The sequence below is a fragment of the Podarcis cretensis genome (assembly GCF_951804945.1).
Source record: "Podarcis cretensis genome assembly, chromosome: 14".
Taxonomy (NCBI): domain Eukaryota; kingdom Metazoa; phylum Chordata; class Lepidosauria; order Squamata; family Lacertidae; genus Podarcis; species Podarcis cretensis.
Window position 1 is genome coordinate 33768478 of NC_137183.1, and position 20385 is coordinate 33788862.

General features: G+C 45.4%; 1 protein-coding gene, 1 long non-coding RNA gene and 1 pseudogene across 4 annotated transcripts in view; 2 read left to right on the plus strand and 1 right to left on the minus strand.

Moving 5' to 3' along the window:
• The first annotated feature begins 677 nt into the window (after positions 1 to 677).
• On the plus strand, positions 678 to 5601 carry LOC307202563. The gene is made up of 2 exons (XR_013832927.1): positions 678 to 2718; positions 3088 to 5601. It is a non-coding gene; the product is annotated as an uncharacterized lncRNA (long non-coding RNA).
• A 392-nt stretch (positions 5602 to 5993) lies between these two features.
• ABAT (4-aminobutyrate aminotransferase) overlaps positions 5994 to 20385 on the minus strand; it is a 40454-nt gene continuing 26062 nt past the window's right edge. For both annotated transcript variants that reach the window (XM_079952579.1, XM_079952580.1), the window contains 11 exons: positions 18737 to 18786; positions 17726 to 17806; positions 16706 to 16798; positions 16198 to 16260; positions 14719 to 14782; positions 13762 to 13910; positions 12559 to 12696; positions 11180 to 11347; positions 10104 to 10250; positions 7330 to 7441; positions 5994 to 6336 (listed from right to left, as the gene is read on the minus strand). In XM_079952579.1, coding sequence (XP_079808705.1) covers positions 6215 to 6336; positions 7330 to 7441; positions 10104 to 10250; positions 11180 to 11347; positions 12559 to 12696; positions 13762 to 13910; positions 14719 to 14782; positions 16198 to 16260; positions 16706 to 16798; positions 17726 to 17806; positions 18737 to 18786 — 1187 coding nt within the window. In that variant the 3' untranslated portion in view covers positions 5994 to 6214. The remainder of the gene's footprint in view (positions 6337 to 7329; positions 7442 to 10103; positions 10251 to 11179; positions 11348 to 12558; positions 12697 to 13761; positions 13911 to 14718; positions 14783 to 16197; positions 16261 to 16705; positions 16799 to 17725; positions 17807 to 18736; positions 18787 to 20385) is intronic.
• On the plus strand, positions 10598 to 10979 carry LOC307202558 (small nuclear ribonucleoprotein F pseudogene; annotated as a pseudogene). The gene has a single exon. The product of its transcript is annotated as a small nuclear ribonucleoprotein F pseudogene (transcript).

Genomic DNA, 20385 nt, shown 5'->3' on the forward strand with positions numbered 1-20385 from the left:
CAGAGAGACTCACTCACATCCAACAGAGAGTAGAGGTTGAATTTCTAGTCCCAAGCTCTTGCATTACTACATATTCACATGAACTGCACGCCCTGTCGGGCCCTCTGGGCTTTCCTTCCTTTTGTACTTGCCTTGAGTGTTTTTGCCCCAGTCGCATGCTTCCTTGAACTCTGATCATGGCATTTCGTTAGGTAAAGGTAAAGGGACCCCTGACCATTAGGTCCAGTCATGGCCGACTCTGGGGTTGCGGCGCTCATCTCGCTTTACTGGCCAAGGGAGCTGGTGTACAGCTTCCAGGTCATGTGGCCAGCATGACTAAGCCGCTTCTGGTGAACCAGAGCAGCGCACGGAAACGCCGTTTACCTTCCCGCCAGAGTGATACCTATTTATCTACTTGCACTTTGACGTGCTTTTGAACTGCTAGGTTGGCAGGAGCAGGGACTGAGCAACGGGAACTCACCCTGTCACGAGGATTCAAACCGCCAACCTTCTGATCGGCAAGCCCAAGAGGCTCAGTGGTTTAGACCATAGCGCCACCCGCGTCCCTTCATTAGTTAGATAGGTGTGTATTAAAAAACCTTGCCCTATGAGGTTAACCTTTACATTCATTGTTCTGCCCACTTAATAATAATAATAATAATAATAATAATAATAATAATAATTTTTATTTATAAGAACATAAGAGGAGTTCTGCTGGATCAAGGCAATGGCCCATCTAGCTCAGCATCCTCTGCTCACTGTGGCCAACCACATGCCCCATGGGAAGCCTGCAAGCCGGACCCCAGACCAGGAGCCCTCTCCCTTTCTGCAGTTTCCAGCAATGGGCATTCAGAAGCATTACTGCCTCTGACTGTGCAGGTACATAATAGCCTTCATGACAAGTAGCCATGGATAGCCTTCTCCCCGTGAATTTGCCCAACAAAGCCACCACTGCCTCCTGTGGCAGTGAGTTCCACAGTTTAACCATGAGCTACATGAAGAACCTCCTTTTATGCTGAACCTTCCAACCTTCATTGAACGTTCACAAGTTCTAGTGTTTCAAGATAGGAAGAAAACCTTTCTCAATCCACTTTCTCTGTACCATGCAGGATTTTACGAACTTGTGTTTTATAAACGTTCTAATCCTTTACTTCTGCCCCCATTCCTCACTGGCATGTTGCCGTCACCCCCCCCCCCCCCCACACCTCAGACTCGTTGGCCCCAAATGTCTCCTCCCCCTGTTTTAAAAAAACACCTCTACTCCCGTCAGATTTCAGTTATAAATATTTTATTTTAAGAATACTGATTAACACAGGAAACATTATTTCATGGATCTGTGCGACATGGTAACTGGCTACATCAAGTTAGGTACTGGCTCACGCATGAATTTGGCACAGTTAACAGAGAGGCTGTAAACAAAGATTATTACTTTCTTTTTTAAAAAAGGATGTCTGTTAACACCATAGAGCTTCCCTAGGTTAAAGCATCCACCATGGTCTGAGAGCCAAGGTTAGGTTGTGCACACGTGTTCACAGTTAACAGTGTTCCATTAAAAAAAATTACTTTAAAAGAAGAAACAGGACAGGCGGAGAAGTTGTTTTATGAACAATAAAACAAGAATGTGGCAAATGTGCAGGTTACCAGATCTTGGGGTTCCGTCAGCAGAGAGGGACCCCAGGGTCATCTAGTCCAACCCCCCGCAATACAGGAATCACAGCTAAAGTACAAGACTCACTATGGATGCCTACAACGTCAATTGTGTCGATATGCTGAAGGACTCTGATTCCCTGCTACTGGCAATGGAGTCTGGCTTCTTTCCCAAAGGTCTCCAACCTGCTAAAGATGCAGCAGAGATTAAACTTTGATGCATGGGTGTTTGCGGGGAAATGTCTGGAAAAACATGCAGAAGAAATCCAGTGTCCCAAGGGCAGGAGCGTTAAGTAGTTTAGTACCCCCACCCCAACTACGTTTTGAAATGCTAAGTGTCGCAAGCCATGGGATAAGCTTTCTTTCTTATGCACAAAGAGGCCTGGAACCTTTGGGTGTATATATTCCTATCCCATAGCTGTCAACTTACAGATTTGAAAATAAGGGACCAGAAGCCTCGAAAATAAGGGATCAGCAGCCAAAATAAGGGATTTTGCTATTGTAAAGAGTTACATACATTGGTAGGATTGACAGATGCTGTCAATCCAGCATGAGGCGGTTGCGGTGCGGCGGCGGCTGCTGAAGCGCCGCCCTTCTGCATCCCTCCCCATCTCCTCCTCCCTCAGGCCGCCTCCTCAGCTGCCACCACTACTGCCGCTTAGGGGCGGCGTGGGCAAGAGTCTCTCTCCCTCCCCCCCTCTCGGGCAGGGAAGGGCCAATGGAACTCCTCGCGCCAGGACGACGGCGCCAGCGCGCGCGCTCTCTCTCGTGGCAGAGGACCCCGAGCCACTGCTTCCCTCCCGAGCCGAGGAAGCATGAAACCCGGGAAATTTAAGCGACATCATCAATAAGGAACAGCAGCAGGACATGGTACTGGGATAAGGGAGTTTCCCGCTAAATAAGGGACGGTTGACAGCTATGTCCTATCCCCATAGGTAAAGGAGTTCTTTGGACATTAAGAATAGTATCAAAGGCAGGGGCAGTATAAAATGAAATTTGAGGAAGAAGCAATTAGCCTGTTGAACTAATGACTCGGAGCACTCAGGATTATTGGAGCTATTTAGTTACCAGGTACCCAAGGGTACGCAGGTGGTGCTGTGGGTTAAAGCCTCAGCGCCTAGGACTTGCCGATCGAAAGGTCGGCGGTTCGAATCCCTGCGGCGGGGTGCGCTCCCGCTGCTCGGTCCCAGCGCCTGCCAACCTAGCAGTTCGAAAGCACCTCCGGGTGCAAGTAGATAAATAGGGACCGCTTACCAGCGGGAAGGTAAACGGCGTTTCCGTGTGCGGCTCTGGCTCTGGCCAGAGCAGCGATGTCACGCTGGCCACGTGACCCGGAAGTGTCTCCGGACAGCGCTGGCCCCTGGCCTCTTAAGTGAGATGGGCGCACAACCCCAGAGTCTGTCAAGACTGGCCCGTATGGGCAGGGGTACCTTTACCTTTTTACCCAAGGGTACAGACTAGTACGATACTGCTATTGTAAGGTGCCAGGGCAGTCTTGAACTGGGGATTCCTGCAGTCAAGTGCAAGGTGCCCTGCTGTGGAATTGCAGCAGTTTGATCAATGGGAGACCTGCTGCCCTACAGCGCCCCCATTACAAATGGCCAAAGAGTGGCAATGCAGCTATCAGCAGGTCTGGTGACACAAAGCAGCCAATGAAGGCTCCACTTGCTTCTTCCTATGCTGCCTACTGAAAAGGTCCTGGCGATTTTGTGATTGCATAAATCATGTCGTGGTCTCTCCTTTGCATAGATTGTTCAGCATTGCTATTATTTTGCTATTCCAGATTTGCTTATCATGGCAGGTGGGGGTGAGGGGGAGGGGGAAAGGATCTGAAGCCCTTCCCTCAACCCCTGCAAATCTCGTTCCGCCATCTCCCTGACTTCTGAGATTTTAGAAGTCATTGCCTAAGTGCTTCCAAGTATCATAACCACATGGATTAGTCAAAGATTCCCAGGAAGTGGGAATAACCCCACTGTGTGCTATTTCCTGTCTCTGGTGGTCAAGCATTGCAGGTTCAACCCCCAGCATCCCCAGGCAGGGCTGGGCGAGACTCCATGCCCAAAATCCTTAAAAGCCCCTGCTGGTCAGTGTAGTAGACAATACTGGGTTAGGTGGATCAATGGTCTGACTTAATACAAAGTAGCTTTCTATGTTCCTAAAAGGAAGGGCCATAACCCAGTGGCGGAATATCTGCTTGGCATGCAGAAGATCCAGGTAGGACTAGGGAACCCCTTGCCAGACAAGTTATTTTGGCACCTGAGACACACAGCCACCTCTCCCCATCCTTGGCAGTAATAAATTAAGCAGTCCTGAATGCTGATTTTTCAGGACGCACTGAATCAGCTGCCTGAAATGGCTTTTTCATCCTCTGCCTAATGGCAGAGCAGGTCCTGCTGCTGATGTCTTAAAAGGGAAATAGGAGACATAGCACAGGATGGGTTTTTTTTTGGGGGGGTGCATACAGAAGACCCCCTTTCTGTTGAACACATGTTCCCCCCTTTTTCAGGCAATACTGAGTGACAGGGACAGCAAGGGAAGGAGTTGTGACAGAGCATTTTGAGTAGAGGAGGGTGAATTTCTATGTCTCTTCATCCCATAAAGAACTCCATTTATGAGAAGGGTATGCATGGTGGGAGGGGAGGTGGGGCGGAATAAAGGCACAGTATCTAAAAAAAAGCACATGGAGTTTGGCCCAGTCTTGTACAAGCAAGCCACATGCTTGTGTATTACAACCACAAAGTCTAGAAACTTAAAATCAGTGTTAAAAGTGCTGAAGAAGTTATTTGAAAATTATTTAGTGCTGTGTGTGTGTGTGTGTGTTACTTTCCTTAAAACATATCATCTTCTTCCCAATCCATACAAAAGTCCACACTTTCTGCTTAGCAGACAACCTTGTAAAAAACCCCAAAACTTCAAAACCCACACTCACAAACTCTGCTGCTTCTCCCCCCCCCAATCTCTCTCTGGACACCAAAATTGGCAGGAGGACATCTGTGTGCGACATATTGCCCCAGCATGGAAGATATTTGAGGCCAAGTGACAATGCTTCAAGGCTAAAACACAGTCCAGCCACATGCAGCTGCAGGTCTGGGGTAGCAGGACGGACCATTTGCTTTTGCTGCCTGCCTGGGATTGTAAAATGGGGAGGTCATCAAAAATTGCCCCACGTTCAATGAGCTGGTGTATTCACCAGTTAACGCAGGCCATGTTTTATCTGCAAAAGGCTAGGCATTGCTAAGAGAAATTAGTATTCTGGTTCCGACAGATGAGGGGTGCCTTTCTGCAACTTTGCAACAGGGCTGTTCATTGTGCATTCCTAAATGTGCAAATCGGGACCTTTTGCACCAAGCCAGATGTTTGCCTTCGGAAGCACTATCTACGTGATTTAGTCTCACTGATGTGACTTTAGTAGAATCACAGAATTCCAGAGCTGGAAGGGACCCCAAGGGCCATCTAGTCCAACCCCTGCAATGCAGGAATCATAGCTAACGAATCTCTGACTTAAGCTCTGCTTAAAATCCTCCAGCGAAGGAGAGTTCTGTGCTGGCAGAGACATTTGGCACAGGAAGTGTGGTGGGGGGGGGGTATAAAAAGGAACCTCTCTTTATTAAGGAGGAGCTCACTGGCCAGGGGTCTAAAGTTCAGTGCCTTGCATCTTCACTAAAAGGGTTGGTGTAGCGATCCCAAACATCTACAATGCTCAAGGGCAGTGACCCATGCAGGGTTAGGAAACTGCATCAAAGAGAAATTGGGTATAAGCCTCTGGTGATCTGCATATAGGAAAATGCAATGGGGAACTCAAAAGGAAACTGGGACCCAGGGTCTGAGTCCAAAGGCATGCAAGCTGAAGCTAAGCAGGTCTGAGTCCAGTCAGTGCTTGGATGGGAGATGTCCTGGGAACCTGGCAGATACCACCTTTGGTACCACAGAAGAAGAAAAACAGGACATATATGCAAGGAAAGAAAAAAAGGTGTTTTGTTTTTTTTACGAAAAAGAGGGGGGAATGATTCAATTGCTTAAATACAAACACAGTTGGCTCCAGTCAGTGATTATTTGTGGGTCTGGGGGCTCTGGGGTGTGCATGGATGTGCATGAATAGCTGCTCCCATCTGCATTGGTATGTATACAGAGCTCTGGATCAGTGGCAGTAGGTGTGCATTTTCAAAAGTCTCACTGCCACCTTAAGGGTAGGAAATTTGTTGTTATAAATGCCGGGAAGCTCTCAGGAATCCCGCTTCAGAGACTAAATGCACCAAACATCTAGCATGTGTCCTAACCAAGATAATGAACAACCCTTAAGTCCCCATCCTGAACAGGTTGGCTGCCCAGAACCGAGAATACTTGCAAGGAATTTCAAAAGCACAAGAGGGTGTCCAGAGTTTTAAGTCGGAAGCAGCTCGAATTGGTGATAAGCATGGAAAAATAAAACAAACGTTTGAAAAACAAAACAAACCCCCCACTTTATGAATTCGGTTTTTCCTATTAGTGAAAATATATATATATATTTATATATACGTTTATGATTTTAAATAAACTATTCTCAGACTCTTATAGGATTTGGGCTCTCTCAGTGCAAGGTAAGACTCGGCTACTTGAAGTCTGTCAAGATGTCGCTGAAGATGTTCAGGAAGAGGTGTGCGTGGTGGTCGCGGAAGACCAAAGTAGGCCGGAAACGGATTGATCTGTCGCCGCTGCCTCCTAACACGACACCTAAGGACAGGAAAACGCAGTTTAGAAATGCCTTGTGCTCTTTAGTCAGACAGCATACAAGCAGAGGAATGTACACTTTGCACTAAATCCCTCCTTCAAATAGAAAACTAAATTATCCTCAGCGCAGACTCCTTGAAAATAATGGACTTAAGTTTGCTTCGTCCTTCAATTTCAGTGGGCAAGCTTTAACGGTCATTGGATGTGACTCACATTTTCTGCTTTTTCTTTCTGATTTCAAAGAAGTTATTCAGGGTCGGATTTAGGGGAGTGCAACTGGTTCACTCGCACTGGATGCCCAGCGGAGAGGGTGCTGTGGGGGGCAGCATGGCAATGACAAGCATCAAAAGGCAAGAGGTGGGCCCCTCAGATTTTGGTGTCGCACAGGGTGCTGCTGAAATTTTAAAGCCTGAAGTCCACCACTGAGTTACTTGGTTTGTGATTGCCAAAACAAAATAATCTGCAGACTTGAAAACAGACTTCGTAACATGGAGGATTTGTTTACCAAAGTGATAATCTTTTGTGGAATGCTGGAACAACTTCCATAAGTATTGTAAATCCGCAGGATCAACTGTTCAGTGTTTTGCAATGCATTATTTTATAATACATAATTAAGTTTATTTTACAATAAATTATAAACAAATAAGAAACTCTCCGTTCTGTTTGTTTCTTAAAGTAAGTTTCTAGTCCTTACTCCTGCTAAAACGTGCATGAATATGTGTGGAGAATAGCAGTGAACTCTGATGCCAAAGAGATCAAGATTTTCACTGGTTGCAGGTTGAACCTCGCTGCTCTTTTGTCACTAGTAGCATTAAATAAAAAACAAAACTGGTGGGATCTGTTATGCAAAATGAGAGCAATTGCAGCTGCATAATTGGGAGCTGACAACTCCCACCATCACTGGCCATTGGCTATGCAGAGTAGCCAAAATCCTTGCGACTCAAATTGATGAGAAATAAGGAAACAGGTGCAGCTACAAACCCCACAGAGCCTTACCTTTGTTTCTGGCTAGTACAATGAGCTTGTTCCTGATAACATCATTTGGAGTGTCAAATGAACAGAAGGTCCCTCGCCCTCGCACCCTGCTCATCAGATGTGGGTAGCGGCTCTGAAAAGAGGGAAAGAGAATTTAAGTCAGTTCTAACTCTGCTTTTGCTATGAACAGAGAAGCCAGGATGAGTAGTGGACCAGGGAGCTGCCTTCTCTGGGAGAAGCCTCTCGCATAGCTGTCAAGCGTCCCTTATTTGGCGGGACAGTCCCTTATCCCAGCGCCATGTCCCGCTGCTGTCCCTTATTGATGATGTCCCTTAAATAAGCTACTGAAGGTAATGGGGCCCTTTCTATGTCCAGCTGTCCTTTGTCAACAACAAATTGTTGCTTTTTTGTGTTGAATATATGCTATATGGTAATTTATGGACCTAATAGGTATCTAAAGCCATTTGCATGCAACAAAATATGTATTTTATCAAAGTAATTGTTGATCCCTTATTTTGGCTGCTGATCCCTTATTTTCGAGGCTGCTGGTCCCTTATTTTCAAATCTGTAAGTTGACAGCTATGGCGTGGCGTCCAGATGCAAGGCTAAAAAGAGACCCCCAAACACAAATAGAACCTAACAAAAATGGCTATTGTTAGTGGCAACTTCAAAGAAAACCAAGCCGGCTGCTGCTGCTTTGTCGTAAGACAAAGGCGAGTTTGCTGGATCAGGCCAAAAGCCCATTTAGTCCAGCATCAGCCAGCCAATAGCTGATGGAAACCCACAAGCAGGATCTGAGTGCAACAGCACACTCCATGCTTGCAATTCCTTCTCGTTCCTGCATTTGTAGGGTTGCCATATGGCTGGAATCTCTCAGACATACACAGAATACTGTAGTAGGAAGTTGTGTCTGGGTGGAAATTGGCAAAATGTCCAGGAATATCTGGACGTATGGCAACCCATGTCGGCATTGTCGTTTTCGCTGATTTTCCTTAAAAACAGCTCAAAAACATCATTAATTTTTTATTTATTTTTTACTTTTGTGTCTGGATTTTCACTCTTTGAAATATGGGAACCCTACTATTTGTCTAATCCTCTTTCAAAGCTATCCAACTTGGTGGCCATCACTGCCTCCCATGGGAGCGAGTGCAAAGAAGTACTTATCTTTTGCCCGTCCAGACTCTCCTAACATTCAGATTCATTGGATGACTTCATTCTTATTAAATTACGCAGGAGAATGAATCAGTTTCTTTCCGTCGCTGACCAGAGTGTATGTAGGAGAGCATTATCGCCTTTCTCTACACCATGCATAATTTTATATACCACTGTCATGTCCCCCTGTTAACTTGCCTTTCCCCCTAAACTAAAGTGCCCCAATCCTTGTAAACCTTCCTCCAACCCCTTGGCCATTTTTGATCCCCTTTTCTGAAACTTCTGAGCTTCACAATATCCTTCTTCAAGTGAAGTGACCAGGGCTGTCAAAGTCAGGTGTCACCAAAGACAGGTGTAACGGCCTAGCAATATCGGCTGTTTTATTTTCAGCTCCTCTACTTAGGATTTCTAAGATGACACCTGCCTTTTTCACAGCTGCAGTTCAGTTGTATATTACACTGTGGTGTTGCCAGCTGTTAATCTAAACCCTGCTGAATCACAGGACAAAAAGCCAGGCTGCAGAAGACAGCTTTGCTGGCACCTTGCTGAATAAACGGAGCTGGTGTCTTCTTACTGCAAGTGAGAACAGAAGGTATTGTTGGTGCAAAGCAGTCCTTGCACTCTGCTGAACTGCCAGAGAAGGCAGGACTTTGCTTGCACCTTGCCGACTGGAGATTGCGTGTTACTTGCACCACACAGTGACTGGAGGCAGTGATAGTTTGTTTGTGGCAGAGGATACTGTACATGGATTTGGCTGCGTTACCAGCACTCACAGTAACAGCCAGTTTGCATAATTACAAACCTATGGCTTGAGGAAAGCTTGAGGGTTAAGCCACGGTGGCTGAGTCCATGTAAAACAGAGATAGGAAACCTGTGGCCCTCCAGACGTTGATGGACTACAACTCCCATCAACACCGGCCACTGGTTAGGCTGGCTGAGGGCTGATGGGAGTTGGAGTCTGGCAACATTTGGAGGGGAGGGAACAGGTTCTCTGCCCCTGATGTAAATAAGTTGTTATTCTCTCTGCAAATAAAATGTCAGCATCTTCTAAAAAGCTTGGGCTGTGATTGCAACCCAATCCTGGATTTCTTCTTCTTATAATAGCCGCTCAGCCGCAATACAAAGAACCAGCCAATCTGAAATTAGTGCTGTGCTAAAATCTGTCCCCCAGATTCTCAAAGGTTTTGTTCCTCTGCAGAAGAGGCATCTGTTTCTTGGCCTCATTCTTGGGGCACTCTGGGATTTCTTTAGCATTTCAAAACCTACTCTTGTGATTTAAGTACCAGCCTAGCATTGGCACCTGCAAGAGCGGTACATATATATGTGTTTGTAGCTTAATAGTGAGATGATTTGTAGAATGACAGGAAGCTCACAAACTGCCCTTGGCCACCTCAAAAGTGCATCAGAAACCCTGTACCCTACCCAAGCGGATTAAATCAACATAGGAAGAGTCTTTCTGGATTAGGCCACTAAGATGCCTCAAAGGGAAACTCGCATGTAGGACTTGAGCACATGAGTATTTTCCCCTTTTGCAGTTTCCAGCAACTAGTTTTCAGAAGCATTACTGCCTCCAGCCATAAAGAAAGAAAGAAATCACAATTTATGGCACAGCACTTGATAAAATTTTTTGCATGGAGGCTTACCTGTAAATCCAGCAGCCCTGACAACAGAGCTTTCCCTGCATGCGTAACATTGCTGAGAAGATCCTCTCTTTTGATAACATTAATGACTTCTGCAAGCAGAAGGTTCTTGGAGGGATCCCCAAGCCAGGTGTTGAAAATCCGATATGGCTGCAGGGCAGATGGATGGAAGGAGAGAACAAGGGAACAGGAGAAACAATGAGGATTGTAAGAAATGCTTAGCCCAACAGATTCCAGTATGTTTAACTAACAGCAGTGCAAGCTAAGTAGATAATGCCTCGCACATCTTTGCTCCTTGATCCGTTAAGACAATTGAAGGAGACTTTGGCCCCTCTGTCAGGCTGCTGCCCACCATCAAAGCATCAAGGCTGCCTGCCGACATTTAAACAAAACATTCCATGCACTTCAATGGAGTTGAGTGTGGTTCAGTTTCCTCTAATGCACTTTTTAATAGAATGACCAGGGAGTCAGCTGAGATAGGGGTTAGGGGTTTAAAACCAGCTGCACACCAGAGCTTTGGCGGGCACATGTGCTGCCTGTGAGTAATTTTTTTGTTGCCGCAGCCGCCCTTGGGTTGGTCTGGTTGCTATGAGTCTGCCTCTCAATCCAAAGCCCTTCCTAAACGGGCTGCCTGGGGAGCCAGTGATGGTGAAGCTGAAGTGGGGGATGGAATACAAAGGCTACCTCGTCTCCATCGATGGCTACATGAACATGCAGCTTGCAAATACAGAAGAATATATTGATGGTGCATTATCTGGGCACCTTGGTGAAGTTCTGATAAGGTGCAATAATGTCCTTCATATAAGGGGTGTGGAAGAAGAAGAAGATGGAGAAATGAGAGAATAACTATTTTGGGGGGAAAGTTGTTGTTGTTTTTTAACTGTGAAATTAAGTTGTCTGGTTTTGTTTGTTTGCTTTTTGAAAGTTTCGTCAAGTAACATTTTTTATGGCCAAACGATAAACATTGTCATTGAAGAAAAATTACCAAAAAACCAAAACTAAACAAAACCAGCTGCACAGATATTGTAGGGCAGCATGTGGAACCAAATGAAAGCTAAGGTTCCCTATCTGTGACTTACAGCATTGGCCCGGAATTCCTCTTTGTGGAAAAACCCGCCACTCATCATCTTCTTACTGAAGCTCAGCACGTCGGCTGGGTCATCCAGGCCCCAGTGTTCATGGGCCCAGAACTTGCCGGTACATCCGCCTCCCGTCTGCACCTCGTCCACCAAGAAACCACAGCCATGCTGCTCAGAGAGAGTGGACAATGTTAGTTACTTGGAGAGTCAGTGGTGATGTAGTGCTTAGAGTATTAGAGTAGGACCTGGGAGACCAGGGTTCAAATCTAACTCAAGAAGCTCACTGGGTGACCTTGGGCCATTCACAGCCTCTCAGGCTAGCCTACCTCACAGGGTTGTTGTGGGGATTAAATGAGGGGGAGAACCATGTGCACCACTTGAAATCCTTGGGGTAAAAGGTGGAATGTAAGCGCAATAACTAGTAAAATAAAGAACTGGGACTCTCAGCAGGTGGGGTTAGGAGGAATAACAAGGAACTGAATAGGACAGATGTTTCCCTACTGCCTTCCCTGCAATGACTGCAGGAGACAGCAGTTTACAGGATATGTGGATGAAGCATCTGAGATGCCTGCACTGCACATCCCACCAATAGAATTGCTGTGCAGTTGAGAAATGGGTTCTTGGATCAATGGGACCCTGCAGTCTTCATCTGAGGCCCTTCTCCATGTGCCTCCTCTGATGGAGGTGCAGAGGGTAATGACACAAAAATGGCCTTCTTAGTGGCTTGTGGAATACTCTCCTCAGTGCGCCATCATTATCTGTTTTTAGGCATCAGGCAAAAATATTTTTATTCACCTGGGCCTCTGGATTTAAATTTTTTTGCCTATCTTTTAGTGGGGTCAAGTTAGTCTACTCAGAGTAGGATTAGCATTGGATACAACCCCAAATAATTGCTGTGTTATCATGTTTGTTTTCAACCTGTGCATCTAAGCATAATTCTTTTTTGGGGGCGGAGAGGAGGCAGTCTATCCTGCTCTCTGTTTTTGACGTTAATTAATGTTTCAGTCTCCTTGAACTGAAAATTAATAATAATTATAATTATAATTAAACAAATTTATATACCACCCTGCACTGAAAGACCACAGGGCAGTTTATAACATAGAACACAAAAGTCAATACATAGCATATCTATACAATATAAAAATCAAAAGTTACATAAATACAATTATGATAATAAAAAATAAATGATAGAATAGAGATTCTTGGAACAGCATAAAAAACAGACTGGATTTGTACATAGCCTTTGGGATACAAGTGCCTTGTAACGGTAACAACAACAACAACAACAGCAGCAGCAGCAGCAAACATTCAAATTAACCCACCACAAACAATGGGAAGCTTGGCAATATCCCAAATTTTAAGTCTGGCTTTCTACCAACCTTCCTGGCAATGTCCCTCAGCTTTCTGAAGAAGTCATCAGAGGCATGGTTGTCCCCTCCTTCTGACTGAATGGGCTCAACGATAATTCCTGCCACAACTTTCTTCTTTTTCCTGTATTTTACAATCAAATCTTCCACCTGTATGTTGAACATTTTTTATTTTTTGAAAAAACAACTGGCTGTTGACATCCCCCCCACACATTAAATGTAAGAGCCAACTTTAAGGGGAAATGAAATGGAAATGATTTGGGGCGGGTGAAGTGAACAAATGATGTTCGGACAAAAAAAATTCCTTCCAGTAGCACCTTAAAGACCAACTAAGTTAGTTCTTGGTATGAGCTTTCGTGTGCATGCACACTTCTTCAGATACACTGAAACAGAAGTTTCCAGACCCTTCTATATAGTGAGAAGGTGGGGAGGGGTATTACTCTTAACGACTGCAATAGGTCTTACAGGAAAAAGCAAGGGGTGTTTCTTACAGGGGTTTTCCTGTAAGACCTATTGCAGTCGTTAAGAGTCGTCAACAGGCTCATCACAGCTATCTGCCAATCACCCATTCCCACCACCCTTCTGAGTAATACCCCTCCCCACCTTCTCACTATATAGAAGGGTCTGGAAACTTCTGTTTCAGTGTATCTGAAGAAGTGTGCATGCACATGAAAGCTCATACCAAGAACTAACTTAGTTGGTCTTTAAGGTGCTACTGGAAGGAATTTTTTTTGTTTTGACTATGGCAGACCAACACGGCTACCTATCTGTAAATGATGTTTGGGTTATTCCTTCAGAGAAGCTAAGTACAGTTGGTTTAAACTGGTTCTCTTATCTCTTTCTGTCAAGGTCACGCTGACTATAAAAGTAAGGCCAGAAGGAGCCTGGGTTTCACTTTCTCTTTCTATCTCTCTTCCTTCTGGTGTGGTGTTCTGTATATAGTGTTGAGGGACTTAGTATAAGTTATTGTAAGTTTAAGTCTGCTGCAGCTTGATTTCTTATGGGCAGCGCCAATCCTAAATGTATTGGATTTGTGACCATTATGTTCAGTTGCCTTCAGTAGCAGCAGTAAAGCTCTGCTGGATGAAATATTAATTGCCTCTGGTCTATTTTTGGGGAATCCTGCAATGTGTTTAATTTCTTACTCAGCTAACTACACATTGGAGTTCTGCTCTGAATCAATATATGAGTAGAAGTTCATGACCAAGATCTCACCTCTTCTAGGCAGCGGGCTTCTTCCTGTTGATTTTCTCTCACAAAGTCTTCCAGAGGATACTTCAGCCTTGGAAAGGGAGCGATGGGCCAGTCGAAGGAAGGGATGTCCAGTTTGTGGATGGCTTTGGAATGCGTGGCAGCTAAGCAGCCTGCAGGAAGGGGCAACACCAACACATTGACTCGTTTATTTTTTTAAAGCAGTTTTTCTCCTTTCTGGTTTTCTTAGAATACATTCCTGGCAGCTAAGCCTCAAAAGTAACAGTTATATAATATAAAACATTCAAGATGTGGCACCCACGCCACTCACCCACAGTCCATCTATCGATCCCATTATGCTACCCTGCCTCAGAATGAGATGAAGTGAATGGACTGTACTGCTCTAATTGCAGGTGTGAAAGAGCCTCATTTTTAGTACCTCCTTCTTGTGTAAAGAAGCTCCCCACAAGAAGAAAAGTAGTGCTGCAGGAACATTTATACTGCTTTGCTAGTTTTCTACTTGAGAGGATTTATTTTTAACGTGCAGGAACGTATTTGGGAAGTTTTTAATGTTTGATTCTATTTTTAATATTCTGTTGGGAGCCGCCCAGAATGGCTGGGAAAACCCAACCAGATGGACAGGGTAGAAATAATAAATTATTATTATAAATTATTATTATCATTATAAAAAATGGCATGCACCCACCCACCCGCCTATCCAACTAGCTTGTCAGTAGCATTCATTCTATCACCACAGGCCTCTTTCAACTGCATGGCATTGATGTTACCTGACTGCCAAGGCTGCTGTTTGTTTTGAGGGGGGCCATGGCAAAATGACATCTCGTAGCCCTCTCTTCTGCACTGCTACCCCCATCCTCCAGACAAAGTAGGGAGAAGGATACCACACAATGCAGAGGTTCAAGTGGCCCCAAACTCTTCCCTGCCTCCCCCAAAAGCACACATCTAAACACTTTTCCTTACCCATAGTTCTCCCATGAAATCCGCCCATAAAGGAAAGCATACTGTACTCTGGACAACCGGGGGGCTGGAATCAAAACAAGAAACTTATTTGCTGAGCATTCATCCTGATCCACTGGCACAAAGTTTATTCAGAAGTCAGATGACATCCGGTCTTTATTGAACGTTCCTTCTTATCCCTAGGATGTCGTACAGCAACAAGCATTTGACCCAGTTTGCTTGCAGGGTGTTCATTTGCCTTCCTGTTAGCTACTTGTCCATCCCACACTTTTCAACGCATTTCCCTGTCACTTTCCAAACCGCAAAAAGTCAGGTTCTCTCTTTTAAAGCACGTTTGCTGTGCTAGGGCGACAGAGCGTCTGAATTCATTCGTGTGTTGTAGAACTAAAGTTATGGCATGCGCTTTAATTCAAGGTAGGGAAAAGGGCTAACCAAATGATTGATGGGGTGAAGTGACTCTTCTGTGAAGGAAGGTGGCAGTATCTGGGACTTTATAGTCGGGAGGAATAGCAAGTCGGAGTCGACATGACAGAAATTCATAAAATTATGTCTGACATGGAGAGCAGTTCTTCTCCCTCTCTCTTAACACAAAAACTCAGGGATATCCAATGAAGCTGAATGTTGGAAGATTCAGTACAGATAAAAGGAAGGTCTTCTTCATGTAGAACATAGTTAAACTGTGGAACTCACTGCCACAGGAGGCGGGGATGGCCACCAACTTGGATAGCTTTGAAAGGTGACTGGACAAATTCATGGATAAGGTTTATCAATAGCTACTAGAAATGATGGTTACACTCTTGTCTCCAAGGTCGTAGGCAGTGATGCGTCTGAATACCAGTTGCTGAAAGCCACAGAAGGGGGAGAGCCCTCTTGTGATCAGGTCCTCTTTGTGGGTTTCCAACTGGTGGGCCACTATGAAAATGGGATGCTGGACTGGAAGGACTTGCTTCAGCAAGGTTATGAATTCAGGCACTCTCATAATATTGGTTGCATAATTCAGTAGCCTCTCTAGGTGGCAGCATCAAGCCTTGTACTGAAGCTCCAGGCATTGTTATGCAACCGACCAGGCTTAGAAGGAGGGGACCTTTGTTGAAATAACCTATTCCTCATCTCTCCAGTATTCTAGATGTCTTTCGATTACAATGAAAGCAAGACAGAATAACAAAAAGAGTAAAACTGCAAAACGTTTGTGTCCTTCCATACCAGGGGCTCAGGGTGGTAAGGAAAGTTCTCTCCCCCCTACCATCCTATACCTGTCTTAGCCTCCCAATAACTCTGTCAGGTGGGCTATGATAAGGGTGACTCATTCAAGGTGACATTTATGGCTGCCTGAAGATTTGAACCCGAGTCTCTCTCTGGTCTTAATCTGACAGGCTGACCGTGATGCTAACGAGGATCTTGCTGCCTCTAGGTTCCACATGCTTATTTTGCATCCAAGAATCTGCAAATCTCCACCAGGTGACTCAGATACGGCCCTCTTACCTGGTTGATCATGCATGTTTCCAGCTCTTCCTTGGTAACACTGTTGTGCCCCCTTTCTTTGCTCTGGAAAACAAATGGGCTTCCTATTAAACTTCCAGAGATGGAAAAATATTCCAGCATCAATTTCTATGGGGCGTTTCCAGATGGCCTGTTTATTGAGTATTCATCCTGATTTGTTTGCAGGAGGGGTAGATGACATTGTGTCAAAGCAAGCGTTGCCCCAATCTTTCTTATATAAAATGTCTGACCTTTTGGGAGAGTGGGTCTGTAGTGCAAGACCTCCTAACCAACTATAACTGCTCGACTTGAATTTGCTGACATCGGACTGAATCCCACCTGAAGATAGTGGCAGATGCACCTCTCTAGGAAGGAGATTACTGAACTGGGGAGCCACCACTGAAAAGGCCATGGGTCAATGCCAACCAAGCAGCTCACGCTGACAGCACCACCAACAAGGCCTCACCTGCAGATTGTAGGATTTTGAGATGGTCTCCTATGTTTTACTCACCCTGTACCACATGAATATGGTTTTGAAGGCATTTTCATTTGAGCAAGATCCACAGGACATGGTTATAACCTGAGATAGACCCTTAGGAGCCACCTGTAAATGGGGAGAGAGCAAAAAAATGAGTCACAGTGACATTTAATCTCAAAAGGCACAACACAAGAGACTTTCAAGGAAGTACATATCCTGGGCATATTCTTCCCTTTAGGCACCACCACCACCAGTGACCTATTAACTTTCCCTGAGCAACTGACTCCACTTCCACAATTTCCATAAATTTGATTTAGAAGCAGAACTGAATATTCGGCTTAACTTACATTTGTCCCGTCTCTGTGCTCTATGGCTTGTGCCATAGAGGCACATGCACAGGAGCCCTAGAGGGGCCATTTTCCTCATGGCCTTACCACTGTGTAGTGCTAAACACACCTAAAGCCTTCATCATAGTGTTGTGATCACCTGGGTTTCCAGAATGGCTTGGCTTTTTGCTACATATTTTACTTTTTGGCATTGCAAGATGGAAATGTTGGGAGGTGGCAGTAAGGTGAGACAGCTTGACTCCCCAAACAGATTTTTGAGGTACAATCTGTGCTGATTTAAGCCGGGGTGGGGAACCCTCTTCACACTGAGCGCCACATTCTCTTATGGGTAACCTTCTGAGGGCCACATGGGAGTGGTGGGTGGGGCCAGAAGCAAAAGTGGGTGGAGCAACACAGGTACATTTTAATTTTGTACAGTAGGCGGATTTCTGCACACACTGACACATCTCCCCTCTGTTCCCCATCCAGGCAAGGAAAAGACATCAGAGTTCAATGACATATTCCAGTCAGGCAAAAACACTCAAGGTGTGAAGAAGAACCAGTGAGGGACATGGCTCGTGCAGAGGACATGGGGCCAGGAGGGTTGAACCTGAACCATTCACACTACGAAAGGAAATTAAAAACCACACCAGGACGTTGGCTGCTGTGCAATGAAACTTCCCAAACCATCCATGCTGGGGCCATTTCTCTGCAACGCAAAACGTACCGAAAGCAACGATTCCTTTAGCCTTTCAGCAAAGTTCTCTGGGGGAAGAATCCCCAGCGCAGGCCTGTTGACAAAGGTACTCTGGAAAACAAGATGAAAAGCTTGAAGTCAGCACTGAACAGCACAGGCTATACCAACCTCACGCCCTCCAGGTGCTTTGGACTACAAAAAGGAGGTACTGGCTGGGGGGGATGATGGGAACTGAAGTACAAAACAGTTCCCTATGTTTGTAAAGGGAAGGCTCTTAGGCTTGTTTGTAGAGCCTCTGCCTTGCATGCAGAAGGTCCCAGGTTCAATCCCTGGCATCTCCAGATAGGATTGGGAATAACCCCCTGGTCTGAAACCCTGGAGAGCTGCTTCCAGTCAGTGTAGACAACACTGAGCTAGGTGCACCAATAGTTTGATTTCAGTATAAGACAGACAGGTTCCTATATTCCTATGTATTTTACATTTTTTAACACCTGCACCTGTCTTCTTCCTCCCTACCCCTGAGTTTCCCCTTTCATCTTATTCCTACCCATCCATTTATCTCTCTCTCTCTCTCTCTCTCTCTCTCTTTCTTATAATAAAAGTACAGTCTGATTCACACAAAAATATGGTTTGGGATTTGCCTGATGAACCTCTGGTTGAGTGGCTCACCCATAAGGGGCAGAGAGCCACAGATCTGAAGGCTCCAGGTTTGATTCCAAGGAAGCCCAAACAGATGGGCACTATCTGTAGCAAAGAAAAGCAGAAGGGGACAATGGGAAAGTAGAGGAAGAAACTTAAGAGGTGGGTCTGGGTGGTGGTGGTTGAGAGCCAGAAATGGCCCCATAAGAGATGTTTCTCCAATTCCTAGAAAATTGGAAAACCTAGCCACCTTCCAGAAGCAAACTCCAGCATGCAGTTTCCAAAACCAGAGGGGAAAGAAGTAAAATTCAGGCAATATTGTGCGATGCTTATCAACAAATAAAAAAAATCTCAACATGGGTAGGAGTTGCTTCAGTGACTTGGGTGAAAGAAGCGCCTTACCAGATTCTGGGGCTGCTGGAGGAGTTTTATTAGAGCTGGATGGCTGTAACCTAAAACAAAACAGAGAGAGAATTTCCAATGGCTTTCAAGGAACCCTGCCACCTTACAGCTAACGTGTTCAAGGTGTACTTAACTGCCCTCAACCCACTGTATGCCTTTTAGTGGGGGGGAGGAGGGCATAGCCGAAAGCTTAGCTTGCCGAAATAAATAATTTTAGGAGAGGCAATGTTGGTAGGTGGAAAGCATACCCTTTGAAGGTTTTGGAAAACATAATTTGAGTCTGGGAGCTGTTGATGACCACATTCTAGCTCACTTCCTTTTTCTCATTTATGTTGTCATTTGAACGCGAGGAACAGAAACCACAGGAAATCAACACGAATGTTGGCCTGGTTTGCACATAATGCTAAGATAAACCATGGCTATGTGTGAGCAAGCAAGTGTGCTGGCACCCAGGGAGGAAATAACAGCCATTTCACTCCTCCCCCAGTTGTTCTGTTCCTGGAGCAAACTTGATTGCAGCTTGTGGCTTATTTGGAGCAAGAGAGCTAAGCCATGGTTATGCGTGTAACCCTAAGCCAAACCATGGCTTAACTCCAGGTAGTGCAGTGACTGTGGGAACAGGGGAGGAGCCAAGCAGCCACAATTTTTGCACTGTGCACCACAGAATCATAGAATTGGAAGAGACCCAAGGGTCATCTAGTCCAACCCCCTGCAACACTTACTCATTCAGTCAAAGCCATTGTTTGGCTTAGTGATGCATGCAAAATGGATCACTGCCTGGCCTTAACTGCTCTGTTATTTGACAGAGTGCTATTGTGAATTTTCATTGCACAAGGACAGTAGCTACTTCTAGGGTAGCTCACTGGGACAGCTGTCCCTAAAGCTGTTAGAAAATAGAGCGCCTCTAAGGACGAACAGGGCATGGAGGGAAAGAGCATGATTTAGGAATCAGTACAGCGGACAGCTCCTGCCAACCTAGCAGTTCGAAAGCACATCAAAGGGCAAGTAGATAAATAGGTACCGCTCCGGCTGGAAGGTAAACGGTATTTCCGTGTGCTGCTCTGCTTCGCCAGAAGTGGCTTAGTCATGCTTGCCACATGACCCGGAAGCTGTACGCCGGCCCCCTCGGTCAATAAAGCGAGATGAGTGCCGCAACCCCAGAATCGGTCACGACTGGACCTGATGGTCACAGGTCCCTTTACCTTTACGGTGGACAGCAACAAATTCAAATGCTTCTTCCTGAAAGGTACACTTTAGCCACCCTATTGAAGCCCAAAGACAAAGAGCAGTGACTGTGATTATGGGACTTGCCAGCACCCACCTTCAGTAGGAGGCCCAGTCCATACTCTCCATGCTCCTCTTTTAAATGCCCCCCCAAACTGGTTTCAGAATCACTGATACTGGAATAACTAACTACAACTAAAAGCACTGCAGTGACCACCTGCAAAGTCTCCAAAAGTTGTGTGTGCACCAATTATTCTGGCAACGATCCTAAAGCCATGCGACTGGTTTGTCACATTCTACTAATGACATGATTGCTTACCCTGAGCAGGTTGAGTGTTTTGAACATTCCGTCAAATCACAGCAGCTTAGCCAGCAGCAAGTGACCCATTAAGTTCTACACAATCAAGAGTTTGCAAGCTCAACGT